Raw genomic sequence first — 15,972 nt, 5'->3', positions numbered from 1 at the left:
AAGTCAGGTGTCTGGGCAGGTGTCTGGGCAGGAAAACATTTTGCTCTGGCTTTTCAAAGAAACTATTTTATATTTCTCTTTATTTTTTATGAATTCTTGCCAAATTAATGTTCTCTGTATACTTTCCATTTTCTCAAGGCAAAACAAAGACCCTTTGTTTAATTTATTATTCCTTCATTCAACAAATATTAATTCAATAAATATCCACTCTTCCAGGAAACAAAACAAAGCTCCTGCTCTCTTGGAGAATATATTCTGGTATAATAGCAGCATAATTTTATAAATTCTCCCATAACAATAAGTAATCCAACAAAAATAGACAAGAACAAACAGAAAGATAATATGTAATCTTGGTAAAGTTATTTTAACATGAAAATTTCAGTTTGTCTCAAAATTAATTTAATGTAACCCCAAGAAAAATACCTGCATACATGCTTATAGAACTAGACACACTGAGTCTCAAGTTCATGTGGAAAAATAAACATGTGATAATAGCCAAGAAATTCCTGAGAAAGAATATCTACAAGGGAGAACTAGCCTTAGAAAACATTAAAACATATTATAAAGTCTCTCTAATTAAAACAGTGTGGTACAGGAGCCTGGATAGACAAACTAGTAGGGAAAAAAAGGAAGTCAGGAAATAGGCCCAGTATGTAGGAAAATATAGCATATGACAAATGTGGTATATCAAATCAGCAGAACAAAGATGAAGATTTTAAAAAATACTTCTGGACAACTGGCTAGCCATTTGGAAAAAGAGAAATTTAATTCATATCTTCCACCATACACAAGAGTAAATTCCAAATATATCAGGAATTTTAATTAAATGATAAAAACTACACAAGGACAAAAAAATGGATAAATTCTGCTCTAATTGAAGGTAGAGGAAAACTTACTAGCTATTATTTAAGTTCCAGATACAAAAAAGAAAAAATGACTGACAAATTCTGACTACATAAAAATTAAAATGTTTTCATGGCAAAACAAGTCACAATAAAAATGACCAAAAGACAACTGGCAATCTGGGACAAAATATTTGCAACATATATCTCAAAGTATAAAGAATGTTTAAAAATGTAAGGGATAGATGAAATTTGAGGACATTATGCTCAATGAAATAAGCCAATGACAAAAAAACAAATATTATATAATTCCACTTATATGAGGTATCTAGGGTAGTCTGATTCATAGAAACAGACAATAGAATGGTAGTTGCCAGGGCCTGAGGGAAGAGAGAAATGTGGAGTTGTTTAGTGAGTACAAAGTTTCACTTTTACAAGAGGAAAGGTTCTGGAGATACACAACTATGTGAAAAAACACCACTGAACCATACACTTAAAAATGGTTAAGCTGGGGACGTCTGGGTGGCTTGTCAGTTGATCATCCAACTCTTGGTTTTGGCTCAGGTCATGATCTCAGAGTTATTGATCAAGCTCAGCACAGAATCTGCTGAGATTATCTCTTACCCTCTTCCTTTATCCCTCCCCCTGCTTCTGCATCCTCTCTCTCTCTCTCTCTACCAAATAAATAAATAAAATATTTTTAAAAAAATAGTTAAGGGGCGCCTGGGTGGCTCAGTGGGTTAAGCCGCTGCCTTCGGCTCAGGTCATGATCACAGGGTCCTGGGATCGAGTCCCGCATCGGGCTCTCTGCTCAACAGGGAGCCTGCTTCCCCCCCCCCTCTCTGCCTGCCTCTCTGTCTACTTGTGATTTCTCTCTATCAAATAAATAAATAAAATCTTTAAAATAAATAAATAAATAGTTAAGTTGGTAAACTTTATGTTGTGTGTATTTTACCAGATTTTAATTTCCGGGAAAATAAGACCAAATCCAAGAGAAAAACGGGAAGAAAATATGAGCCAACATTCTGCAATAAAAATGTTATGAAAATGGCTCTTTTTTTTTAAATGGTTCTTAATTAATGAAAAATACCTAGTCCTATCATAATTAAAAGAAAGCATACTTAAACTACCCTGAGATACCATTTGTAACTTATCAGACGGATAAAAAGAAAATAAAAATATGACCCTCACATATGAGATCATGGGAAAGAAACACTCACAAATTGCAAGTAGAAATGTGAAAGCAGGGGGTTCAGAAGTGAATTACTGTTTCATGCCTGGCTACCTATTTTAGACTGTAAGACAGTAGAAAGTAAAAACTGTGGATGAAGAGTGAGGATGCTAAGGACATACACACAAATATGCCTTGCAATTCACCCAGTCTCATGTTAAATGTTTCTGAATGCTTTGTATCAGTTGTTGTATCTAGTAAAGAGGCAAAACACAAAGTCTCCATAAAGGTTGGGAGGGAGGGAGGGGGAAACAAAGGGAGAGAGGGAGGGAGGGGAAGACAGGAAGGGAGAGGGAGGTAGGGAGGGAGGAAGGGAGAGAGAGAGGAAGGAAAGAAGGAAGGAAGGAAGAGGGAGGGGAAGGGAAGGAGAGGGGGAGGAGGGAGGGAGAAGGATAGAAAGAAAGAGAAGGAGAGAGGGAGGGAAGACCGATAGAAAGAAAAGAAAGGAAGGAAAAGAAAAAGAGAAAACTTGGAGTAGCTGAAATTGGGCTCTTCCATAGATCCTCAGTACAGGGATGTAACCAGAGCTCTCTATCCCCAAAGAGAACTTGAAAGAGACTTGGAAAGGCTGTACCCTCATCTGGGAACATGCCACATGAATTTCATTTTTGTGTAGCGAGCTCCATGGGTTTCCACACCTTATGTTGTGAAATAAATGTTATGTGTCATCATCTTCCCACCAATCACACCACAGCCCCGTGTTGTCATCCATGCAGTTAGTGCCTTTTTTTTTTTTAAATCTAGCACCTAGCATGGGGTTAGAACCCTAGATTCTAATAAGCAAGTATATTATATCTCAATAAGCAAGCATTATTATATCAATATTAGAACAGTGAAAAGCAAAATGTATTTCCTTTAAAATGGCAAGTTTAAATTTTTTTCCAGTTTCTGAAATAAGAACTAAAACATTTACTACTAATTCTCAACAAATGGCAACAAAAATATAACTCTTAGAACCCATATTGTCATCCATGACATGCTTGTTCCTTCTGGCACAGAAAATGAAAATCTCAGTTTCTAAATTTCTTCCTCTTCTAGAATGGATGTCATTAGCAGGTAGACTTAGAAGAAGCTATTTTGTCATAATTTCTTTGAACATTTTCAAAATAAGGAATATTAAAAAAATGAACTCACTCCTTTCTTTTTAATTTCACTGGTCATCTGTCAAAAGCAAACAAATAAGACATAATTAAATCAGGGAGAAAAAAATTGTAAGTGATTTAAATGTATGTATTATGTATATGTATTACTCTCCTAATAATACTAGTTATGTTGTGATCAACATAAAATAATTACAAGTCAAAATTATGTAAGGATAAACTTTTTAAAAAGATAACCTAAACTTACAGTTGGAGGATAATCTGGCTCTGGTATTGGAGGTATTCTTTTATCCAGTGTTCGGTCTAAACTTCTTTTGGCTCCATCAATTCTGGATTATAGTTTAAAAAATTGTTTATAGTTAAACTATTTATAGTTATAAAAAATGTTTGACTCTCTTAAAGACAACATTAAGATATATTATTAAAACATTACAGGGAGTGGGGCACCTGGGTGTCTCAGTGGATTAAGCCACTGCCTTCGGCTCAGGTCATGATCTCAGGGTCCTGGGTTCGAGTCCCGATGCGGTACTCAGTAAGGAGCCTGCTTCCCTATATCTCTCTCTCTCTGCCTGCCTCTCCGTACACTTGTGATCTCTCTTTCTGTCAAATAAATAAATAAAATCTTTAAAAAAAAATTACAGGGGGTGCCTGGGTGGCTCTGTCAGTTAAAGCATCTGCCCTTGGTTCAGGTGATGATCCCAGGGTCCTGGGATTGTGCCCCACATCAGGCTCCCTGCTTTCAGGAGCCTGCTTCTCCCTCTCCTCCTCATACTGGACCTCTTTCTCACTCTCTCAAATAAATTAATTAATTAATTATTTGGGAAAAAAATTACAATTTGGAGGTGCCCGAATGAGTCAGTGAAGCATGTGACTCTTGACCTTGGGCTCATGAATTCAAGCCCCTCACTGGGGGCAGAGTTTACTTAAATAATCATCATCATAATAAAATATTACGATTTGAACATCTTTTCAACTATACTTACAGAAGAGATATTCAAGAGTTCTTTATCAACTAATGAATTATTGAACATTACGTCAAAAACTAATGATGTACTATACACTGGTTAATTGAACTTAAAAAAAAAAAAAACAGGGGAGGAAGTAAGATGGCAGAGGAGTAGGAGACTGAAATATCATCAGGTCCCAGGAGTTCAGCTAGATAGTTATCAAATCATTCTGAACACCTACAAACTGAACAGGAGATAGAAGAGAAGAGCAGCAATTCAAGAAACAGAAAATTGACCACTTTCCAGAAGGTAGAATGTGCAGAGAAATGAATCTGAAATGATAGGAATATAGACCACAGGGGCAGGGGCCAACTCCTGGCAAGTGAGAGAGCAGTAGAGCACAAAATCAGAACTTTTAGAAGTCCACTCCACTGAGGACATCACTCCAGAGGCTAAGCAGGGGGTGGGGCCCTCGCAGGGACAGTGTGGTCTCAGATCCACGGGACAGAAAGACTGGGGGTGTCTGAATGTGGCAGATCTCCCAGGTATCAGAGCAGGGAAGCTGGCTACCGAGATGGAGCTGAGGAGTGGGTTCTCAGCTTGGGATGACCTTAAACTATGACCCGAGGCACAGTTGGGCGACTGCTCTTCAAGCAGGGACCCCACAAGTAGCAGATCGGGAGAGACCTCCCCCCTTATTTCTCCAGGAGGAGCAGCGGGGAAAACATGGCAGGAATCTTCTGGGTTTGAAGACTCCAAATGGGGCCAGGCACCAAAGGTAGAAACACTTGGTCACAGGCCATGTGAGCACGGAATGTATCCAGAGACCAGGGAGACCAGAGGGATTGACTGCTTTTCTCTGAGGGCACATGGAGGAGTGGGGCCTCGAGCTCTTGGCTCCTATGGGACTGGAGATTGGGAGGTCGCCATTTTCATTCTCATCCTCCAAAACTGTATGGAAAGTGTTCAGGGAAAAAAAGCTACCAAGAGTGAACCCGAGCAGATTACTTAGCATGGTCTCTGGCAAAGGTGGTGCAATTTTGCCATGGGCAAAAACACTTGAGAATCACTACAACAAGCCCTTCCCCCAGAAGATCAGAAAGAACATCCAGCCAAGACCAAGTTTACCAATGAGAACTGTGGAACTCCAGAGCTAGGGGAAAGCAACACATAGAATTCATGGCTTTTTTCCTATGATTGTTTAGTCTTTCAATGTTAAATTTAAAAAATTTTTTTTTCTTGTTCTATTTTTTAACTTTACCTCTTTCCTATTTTAATGTTTTTTAGCTATTTTATTGTATCAATGCCTTTTTAAAAAATCTTTTAAATTTTTTATTGTTATACTCATATTTTATCCCTTCATTGTATTTAGCTTATTTTTTTAGATATATAGGTTTTTTCTTTAAAAATTTGGGATTCAGGGGCGCCTGGGTGGCTCAGTGGGTTAAACCGCTGCCTTCGGCTCAGGTCATGATCTCAGAGTCCTGGGATCGAGTCCCACATCGGGCTCTCTGCTCAGCAGGGAGCCTGCTTCCTCCTCTATCTCTGCCTGCCTCTCTGTCTACTTGTGATCTCTCTCTCTCTGTCAAATAAATAAATAAATAAATATTTAAAAAAAAATTGGGGATTCAATTTCTTCTAATAGATCAAAATATACCCTAAATCTAACACATGGCTTTGTTCTAGTCTCCAGCCTGAACATATTCTCTCCTCTTTTTTTTTTTTCCTTTTCCAAGCAACTTATCTTATTAATTCCTTTTTTAGAATCTTTTTTAATCTTCATCTTTTCAGTCAGGTCTCATCCCTTCATCGTGTTCACACTTATATTTATGTATATATATGTTTTTCTTTATTTAAATTTTGGGAGGTAGTTTCTTCTAAGAGAACAGAATGCACCCAAAACCAAGTACGTCACTCTGTTCTGTTCACCAGTCTAATATAGATATATATATTTATTTTTTTAATTTTACCCCCATCTTCTCCCCCTGGGTTCCCCTAGCTTTCCCCCCCAGTTTCGGGTCTCTTCTGATGTGGTTAGCATATATTTTTCTGGGGTATTTTCTACCCTTTTAGTATTTTGTTCTCTCGTTCATCTATTCTAATCTGGATAAAATGAAAAGGCAGAAAAACTCAACACAAAAAAAAGAACAAGAGGCAGTACCAATGCCTAGGGATCTAATCAATATGAACATTAGTAATATGTCAGAACCAGAGTTCAGAATGACAATTATCAAGGTGCTAGCTGGACTTGAAAAAAGCATGGAAGATATTAGAAAATCCCTTTCTGGATAAATAAAATCCCTTTCTGGAGAAATAACTAAAATTTAATCAAGTTGAAATAAAAAAACCTATTAATGAGGTGCAATAAAAAATGGAGGCTCTTATTGCTAGGATAAATGAGGCAGAAGAGAGAATGAGTGATATAAAAGACCAAATAACAGAGAGTAAAGAAGCTGAGCAAAATAGATACAAACATTGACTGGATCATGAGGGCAGAATTCAAGAGATAAGTGATACAATAAGATGAAACGATATTAGAATAATTGGGATCCCAGAACAAGAAAGAGAAAGAGGGGCGGAAGGTACATTGGATCAAATTATAGCAGAGAATTTCCCTAATATGGCAAAGCGAACAAGCATCAAAATCCAGGAGGCACAGAGAACTCCCCTCAAAAGCAGTAAAAATAAGTCTATACCCCATTATAAATAGTAAAACTTACAAGTTTTAGTGACAAAGAGAAAATCCTGAAAGCAGCTTGGGACAAGAGGTCTGAAACATACAATGGTAGAAATATTAGACTGGCAGCAGACCTATTCACAGAGACCTGGCAGGCCAGAAAGGACTGGCATGATATATTCAGAGCACTAAACAAGAAAAATATGAGGCCAAGAACACTTCATCCAGCTAGGCTGTCACTGAAAATAGAAGGAGAGATAAAAAGCTTCCAGACAGGGGCGCCTGGGTGGCTCAGTGGGTTAAAACCTCTGCCTTCGGCTCGGGTCATGATCCCAGGGTCCTGGGATCGAGCCCCACATCGGGCTCTCTGCTCAGCAGGGAGCCTGCTTCCTCCTCTCTCTCTGCCTGACTCTCTGCCTACTTGTGATCTGTCAAATAAATAAATAAAAATCTTAAAAAAAAAAAAAAAGCTTCCAGACAAACAAAAATTTAAAGAATTTGCAAACACCAAGCCAGCCCTACAGGAAATATTGAAAGGGGTCCTCTAAGCAAAAAGAGAGCCTAAAAGTAACAGACCAGAAAGGAACAGAGACAATATACACTAACAGTCACCTTACAGGCAATACGATGGCACTAAATTCATATCTTTCAATAGTTATTCTGAATGTAATGAGCTAAATGCCCCAATCAAAAGACACAGAGTATCAGAATGGATTAAAAAAAATAAGGGATGCCTGGGTGGCTTGGTGGGTCGAGCCGCTGCCTTCAGCTTGGGTCATAGTCCTGGAGTCCTGCGATCGAGTCCCGCTTTGGGTTCCTTGCTCAGCGGGGAGACTGCTTCTCTCTCTGCCTCTACTTGCCACTTGTGTGCTTTCTCTCTCCCTCTCTCTCTCTGAAAATAAATTAAAAAAAAAAAAGACCACCCATCGATATGCTGTCTTTTAGACCCAAAGACACCTCCACATTTAAAGTGTAGAAAACAACTTACCACGCTAGATATCAAAAGAAAGCTGGGGTGACAATCCTTATATCAGATAAATTAGATTTTCAGCCAAAGACTATAATAAGAGATGAGGAAGGACACCACATCATACTTAAAGGGTCTGTCCAACAAGAAGATCTAAAAGTTTCAAATATCTATGCCCCTAACATGGAGCCGCCAATTATATAAACTAATTAATAACAAAATCAAAGAAACACATCGAAATAACACAATAATAGTAGGGGACGTTAAGACTACCTCACTGAAATGGACAGATCATTAAAGCAAAAGATCAATAAGGAAATAAAGGCTTTAAATGACACACTGGACCAGATGGACATTACAGATATCCTAAAGCAACAGAACACACATTCTTCTTGAGTGCACACAGAACATTCACCAGAAGAGATCACATACTGGGTCACAAATCAGGTCTCAACCAGTACCAAAAGACTTGGATCATTCCTTGCATATTTTCAGGCCACAATGCTTTGAAACTGGAACTCAATCACAAGAGGAAAGTTGGAAAGGACTCAAATACAAGAGGGCAAAGAGCATCCTACTAAAGAATAAATGGGTCAACCAAGAAATTAAAGAAGAATTTTAAAAATTCATGGAAACAAATGAAAATGAAAACACAACTGTTCAAAATCTTTGGGACACAGTAAAGGTAGTCCTGAGGGGAAAGTATATAGCAATATAAGCCTTTCTCAGGAAATAAGACAAGTCTTAAGTACACAACCTAACCCTAACCTAAAGGACCTGGAGAAAGAACAGCAAAGAAAGCCCAAACCCAGCAGGAAGAGAAATCATAAAGATAAGAGCAGAAATCAATGAAACAGAAACCAAATGAACAGTAGAACAGATCAAACAACAAAGCAACTAGGAGCTGGTTCTTTGAAAGAATCAATAAGATTGCTAAATCCCTGGCCAGATGCATCAAAAAGAAAAGAGAAAGGACCCAATCATGAATGAAAGAGGAGAGATCACAACCAACACCAAAGAAATATAAACAACTATAAGAACATTTTATGAGCAAATATACACCAGCAAATTTGACAATCTGGAAGAAATGGATGCATTCCTAGAGACATACAAACTACCAAAACTGAACCAGGAAGGAAAAGAAAACCTTAACAGACCTACAACCACTAAGGAAATTGAAGCAGTCATCAAAAATCTCCCAACAAACAAGAGCCCAGGGCCAGACAGCTTGCCAGGGGAATTCTACCAAACATTTGAAGAAGAAGTAATACCTATTCTCCTGAAACTGTTCAAAAAAATAGAAATGGAAAGAAAACTTCCAAATTCACTTTATGAGGCCAGCATTATCTTGATCCCAAAACCAAAGACCCCGTCAAAAAGAATTACAGACCAATATCCTTGATCAACACAGACGCAAAAATTCTCACCAAAATACTAGCCAATAGGATCCAACAGTGCATTAAAAGAATTATTCACCAACGACCATGTGGGATTTATTCCTGGGCTGCAAGGTTGGTTCAACATCTGTAAATCAGTCAGTGTGATACAATACATTCATAAAAGAAAGAACAAGAACCATATGACACTCTGTTGATGCTGAAAAAGCATTTGACAAAGTACAGCATCCTTTCTTGATCAAAACTCTTCAAAGTGTAGGGTTAGAGGGTATATACCTCAATATCATCAAAGCCATCTATGAAAAACCCACAGTGAGTATCATTCTCAATGGGGAAAAATTGAGAGCTTTTCCCTTAAGTAAGGAACACAGCAGGGATGGGATGTCCACTATCACCACTGCTATTCAACATAGTACTAGAAGTCCTAGCCTCAGCAATCAGACAACAAAAAGAAATAAAAGGCATCCAAATCAGCAAAGAAGAAGTCAAACTCTCATTCTTGCAGATAATATCCTACTTTATGTAGAAAACCCAAAAGACTCCACTCCAAAACTGCTAAAACTCACACAGGAATTCAGTAAAGTGTCAGGATATAAAATCAATGCACAGAAATCAGGTGCATTTCTATACACCAACAGCAAGACAGAATTGATCAATTAAGAAGTAGATCCCATTTATAATTGTGCCCAAAACCATAAGACACATAGGAATAAACATAACCAAAGAGGCAAAGGATCTGTACTCAGAACACTATAGAATACTCATGAAAGAAATTGAGGAAGGGGATGCCTGAGTAGCTCAGTTGGTTAAGCAGCTGCCTTCGGCTCAGGTCATGATCCCAGCATCCTGGGATCGAGTCCCGCATCGGGCTCCTTGATCACCGGGGAGCCTGCTTCTCCCTCTGTTTCTGTCTGCCCTGTGCCTGTGCTTGCTCTCTCTCCCTCTCTCTCTCTGACAAATAAATAAAATCTTTAAAAAAAAAAAGAAAGAAAGAAAGAAATTGAGGAAGACACAAAGAAATGGAAAAATGTTCCATGCTCCTGGACTGGAAGAAAAAATATTAATAAAATGTCTATACTACCTAGAGCAATCTACACATTTAATGCAATACCTATCAAAATATCCTCAACTTTTTCAAAGAAATGGAACAAATAGTCCTAAAATTTGTACAGAACCAGATAAGACCTCAAATAGCCAGAGAAATGTTGAAAAAGAAAACCAAATCTGGGGGCATCACAATTCCAGACTTCAAGCTCTATTACAAAGCTGTCATCATCAAGACAGTATGGTTCTGGCACAAAAACAGACACATAGATCAATGGAACAGAATAGAGAGCCCAGAAATGGACCCTCAACTCTATGGTCAACTAATCTTCGACAAAGCAGGAAATAATGCCCAGTGGAAAAAAGACAGTCTCTTCAACAAATGGTGTTGGGAAAATTGGACAGCCACATGCAAAAGAATGAAACTGGACCATTTCCTTACACAACACACAAAAATAGACTAAAAATGGATGAAAGACCTCAATGTGAGACAGGAATCCATCAAAATCCTTGAGGAGAACACAGGCAGCAACCTCTTCGACCTCAGCCACAGCAACGTCTTCCTAGAAACATCACCAAAGGCAAGGGAAGCAAGGGCAAAAAATGAAGTATTGGGACTTTATCAAGATCAAAAGCTTTTGCACAACAAAGGAAACAGTCAAAACCAAAAGACAACTGACAGAATGAGAGAAGATATTCACAAATGTCTTATCAGATAAGGGCATAGTGTCCAAAATGTATAAAGAACTTATCAAACACAACACCCAAAGAACAAATAATCCAATCAAGAAGATACAGATGTAGTGAAAAGAAGGGCCATCTGTACCCCAATGTTTATAGCAGCAATGGCCCCGGTCGCCAAACTGTGGAAAGAACCAAGATGCCCTTCAACAGACGAATGGATAAGGAAGATGTGGTCCATATACACTATGGAATATTATGCCTCTATCAGAAAGGATGAATACCCAACTTTTGTAGCAACATGGACGGGACTGGAAGAGATTATGCTGAGTGAAATAAGTCAAGCAGAGAGAGTCAATTATCATATGGTTTCACTTATTTGTGGAGCATAACAAATAGCATGGAGGACATGGGGAGATAGAGAGGAGAAGGGAGTTGGGGGAAATTGGAAGGGGAGGTGAACCATGAGAGACTATGGACTCTGAAAAACAATCTGAGGGTTTTGAAGGGGCGGGGGGTGGGAGGTCGGGGTACCAGGTGGTGGGTGTTATAGAGGGCACGTATTGCATGGAGCACTGGGTGTGGTACAAAAACAATGAATACTGTTATGCTGAAAATAAATTTAAAAAAATATTTTGGAAGAGGAAAAAAAAATAAAATCTTTAAAAAAAAGAAAAAAAAATGGGCTGAAGACATGAACAGACATTTCTGCGAAGAAGACATCCAGATGGCCAACAGACACATGAAGAAGTATTCACATCATCACTCAGCATCAGGGAATCAAAACCATAATAAGACACCACCTCACGCCAGTCAAGATGGCTAAAATTAACAAGTCAGGAAATGACAGATGTTGGCAAGGATGCAGAGAAAGGGGCACCCTCCTACACTGTTGGTGGGAATGCAAGCTGGTACAGCCACTCTAGAAAACAAAAAGTTGGAAACAGAGCTACCTTACGACCCAGGAATCGTGCAACTGGGTGTTTACCCTAAAGATACAAGCATAGTGATCCCAAGGGCCATGTGCACCTGAATATTTATAGCAATAATGTCCACAACAGCCAAACTATGGAAAGAACCTAGATGTCCATCAACAGATGAATGGATAAAGAAGATGTGGTGTATATATATACAATGAAATACTATGCAGCCATCAAAGGAAATGAAATCTTGCCATTTGCAACAATGTGGATGGAACTAGAGGGTATTATGATGAGCAAAATAAGTCAATCAGAGAAAATTATCATATGATCTCTCTGATATGAGGAATTTGAAAGGCAGGGCAGGGGTTGTGGGGGTAGGGAAGGGAAAAATGAAACAAGATGGGATTGAGAGAGAGAAAAACCATAAGAGACTCTTAATCTCACAAAACAAACTGAGGGTTGCTGGGGGGTGGGGAGTAGGGATAGGGTGGCTGGGTTACCAACATTGGGGAGGGTATGTGATATGGTGAGTGCTGTGAAATGTGTAAGCCTGACAATTCATGACCTGTACCCCTGGGGCAAATAATACATTATATACTAATTTTTAAAAATTTTTTTAAATACAAGAGTTCTTTATCTTACTGAATTTTTATAAGAAATAAATCCCTTTAGAAATTCAAAAATTTTAAAAACAAAAGAAAAAAGGGGAAAAAAAAACAAATCCCAATACTATTATCAACAAGACCTTACTTTTCAAATTATTCATGTGTACTATAAAAAAAATGAGACTAAAAATAAAAATCAATTTTTTTCCAATTCAAACAGACAAATTTTAAGTTAACCCTGATGCTTACAAAAACCTCATATGTATTGACCATGTTCAAAAGCCACTCTGTTAGAGAAGCCTCACCTTACCCCTTTTTTTAAGTAGCACTTCAATCACTATCCAACCTCTTTATCCTCCACTTAACTTTGCTTCATAGAACTTACCCACCATTTGACATATTGCATGTCGTAGACTCTTTTGTTCCTCACCTTGTCTCTAATGCCCAGAACAGCACCCAGGCCCTTAATATGTACTTGATAAATAGTTTGAAAAGACAGTCGCCTGGGTAGCTCAGTCAGTCAAGCATCTGCCTTTGGCTCAGGTCATGATCCCAGGGTCCTGACCCTGTATCCCATCCTGGGATGTCTCTCCCTCTACCCCTCCCCCTGCTTGAGTTCTTGCTCTTTCTCAAATAAATAAAATCTTTTTGAAAAAGTTTGAACACAGGAATTTATCATCTATAAAATAAAGTTATATCATACTGAGTGCTCATATTGTACAAGACACTCTATTAGGTTTCATTAAAATATAATAGCAACAATCTCAAGGAAATGATAAACTGAAAGGGTGAGGGGATAAAAACAGGTACCATATGAAAGGCATGGGGCCCTGACGGTTCAGAGGAGGGGACAAGTTCACTTCCAACTGGAGGTGTCTATAAAGGCTACATGAACAAGCTTGCATTTGCAATGAACTTTAATAAGAGAGGAGATTTCAGGCAGAGATGTAGTTTCCCTGGGTAGATTGATTTCAACAGACATGACTCTACTGAGGAATAGAAAGGCAAGGGAATGATCAAAGGAAAAAACAGGGAGTAGTAGGGAGTTGTTCAATATGCCCAGAGGTTATAGGACCAAATCGAGATTAGTTTGGAGAAATGAACTAGAATATCCAACTAAGGGCCTTATTTCAAATAGGGGTTTTTTTTTAATCCAATAGGCAACTCTTGCTGATGGTTTTTGAGCATGTAAACATTTTTAGGAAGACAAATCTACCAGTTTGTAAAGGTAGATGGGGCAGATGGCCGAAGCAATAGAGTATACAAGGAAAAAGAAAAGAGATCTGAGAAAAAAGACTGGAGGATGTCAAACATGACAGAAATAAGAAAAAAATGCAATTGAAGGGGGCAAAGGAGATGTGATCAGAGAGGCAGGAGGAGAACCAAAAGGAATTTCAAGGAAAAGACGGACACCAAAACCATAAAAGCATGGACTGGTAAGTTCGAGAGAGACAAGAGCCATGTCTGTTTTGCTCACTGTTCTATCCACAATATTTAGATAGTATCCATCAAGGTCAATAAATACCTACGGAATGATCAGAATTGTGGAATTGGAAAAAATCTCATTTATCTAATTCTTTTTTTTTTTTTTTTTTTTTAAAGATTTTATTTATTTATTTGACAGAGAGAGATCACAAGCAGGCAGAGAGGCAGGCAGAGAGAGAGGAGGAAGCAGGCTCCCTGCTGAGCAGAGAGCCCGATGCGGGACTCGATCCCAGGACCCTGAGATCGTGACCTGAGCCAAAGGCAGCGGCTTAACCCACTGAGCCACCCAGGCGCCCTCATTTATCTAATTCTAATATTTTTGAATACTCTCAAAAATATTAAGTTGTACCCTGAGGTGAGTGAGGGGAACAGCATTCATTACTTTCTAAGGTAGCCCAATTTATTGTCAGCTAGCCCAATTTATTGTTCTTAGAAACAAATTTTTATGCAAGTTATACCCTTGTAACTTTTGTTCTCCAGAGCTATACACAAAAAGTCCTATTCTTTTTCTGTTACCCTTCTGAAACTTAATGATACCTATCCAGTTCTTTTTTTTTTACAAGAATTATAAGAGAATTTTTTTTTCAGCATAACAGTATTCATTGTTTTTGCACCACACCCAGTGCTCCATGCAATCCATGCCCTCTCTAATACCCACCACCTGGTTCCCCCAACCTCCTACCCCCTGCCCCTTCAAAACACTCAGATTGTTTTTCAGAGTCCATAGTCTCTCATGGTTCACCTCCCCTTCCAATTTCCCTCAACTCCATTCTCTTCTCCATCTCCCCTACTATTCCTGTCAATAAAAGTAACCACTGGTGATGAGCTCAATATGTTTTAGGCATTGGTTTAAGATCTTTACATGCATGGATCTCATTTAACTCTCACAAAAAATCCAAAGAGAAAAGCATGATTCTTATCTCCATCTTACAGATAGGAAGATGAAGATAAGTAAAGTTACTTCACTTGCCAAATTCACGCATGGCTCATAAGCTGCAGATATGGGAGCTCAGGCCTCTTTGATGCCAGTCTATACTCTTACCCAATAAGCAATCAGCCTCCTTCAAATGAGATGGTTCATCAAAATTCCTCTCTCTTTCTTGCTAATTTGGTTTATCAACATCCCTCTTGTGACTCCAGAATTTCAGATGTTGTTTGACCAGTGCAGAGTGAGTATTTTCTATCGCCCATTCTAGACATTTTACATTTATCTTAGCAGCCTAAGACTGCAATGTGGAGCTTCAACTCTTGATCCCAAGATCAAGTGTCCCAGACTCTAGTGACTTAGCCATCCAGGCACTCCTGAATTAGCTTTCTTGAGTAGCCTCATTTCCGTGTTAACTTTTATTGAGCCTGGCTAAACTAAAATTCCAAAGGCTTTTTCATAAGAAGTAGGAAATGTGGCTGGAATATCCCCCTTCCTCTTTACTTTGTGAATCATTAAGGCTTCAGCCAGACTTCCTTTCATCTATCATTATTTTCCTGAATAGCCTAGCTCTCCACGAACCATACTTCCAAGGAATTTGCCTTATACTTCTGTACAATAGTTGGCACTAGTTGGCTTGCACTGTAATTATCCCAACAAAAATATGCTTGACCTCCTTGAGCTCCTTATATACAAAAGCCACCCTTTGAGATAGCAGCAATTTCCTGGGGCAGGTTTTCTCCTACTAGCTATAAATAAAAAGAGCTAGGAAGAATATACAAGTGAGCCTTTTCATTCTCTGTTTTTGCTTTGTGGGTTGACAGCCAGAAACCAATAAATGAACACAAATTGGGTAATTTCAAAGGAACTATGTGAGAGACCACATGCAGTGAAGGAGAGAAAAGCTGGTCTGAATCAAGAGGGAGATAATGGCCAAGGAAGACGTGACTCATTCCTGGGACTCTGGAAAGCTACAAAATGATTTTTTTTTTTTCTTAGCCAAGTGTTCCCAGGCACTGGTCACAGGAGGGGCCCAGTTACTCCCAGGACACCTTATATCCTACCTTAGTCCTGAAACTCTCTATCAACAGACTTCACCCCAACTTGAAACCAGGAAATCTATGTTCCTATTGTCTACTAGGTAGAGG

At 38.7% G+C, this 15,972-nt stretch overlaps 1 protein-coding gene across 4 annotated transcripts in view; it reads right to left on the bottom strand.

Annotated features, from left to right (window-relative positions):
* DNAH12 (dynein axonemal heavy chain 12) overlaps nt 1-15,972 on the bottom strand; it is a 220,384-nt gene that overhangs the window by 191,794 nt on the left and 12,618 nt on the right. For all 4 annotated transcript variants that reach the window (XM_013053186.2, XM_013053167.2, XM_013053173.2 and 1 more), the window contains 2 exons: nt 3,421-3,502; nt 3,208-3,234 (listed from right to left, as the gene is read on the bottom strand). In XM_013053186.2, the coding sequence (XP_012908640.1) occupies nt 3,208-3,234; nt 3,421-3,502 (109 nt within the window). The remainder of the gene's footprint in view (nt 1-3,207; nt 3,235-3,420; nt 3,503-15,972) is intronic.

This window comes from Mustela putorius, unplaced genomic scaffold (genome assembly GCF_011764305.1).
Source record: "Mustela putorius furo isolate JIRA1106 unplaced genomic scaffold, ASM1176430v1.1 tig00000095_pilon_pilon_pilon, whole genome shotgun sequence".
NCBI lineage: Eukaryota > Metazoa > Chordata > Mammalia > Carnivora > Mustelidae > Mustela > Mustela putorius.
Note: the sequence above shows the minus strand (reverse complement) of the source record. Positions and strands in the feature narration are given on the sequence as shown.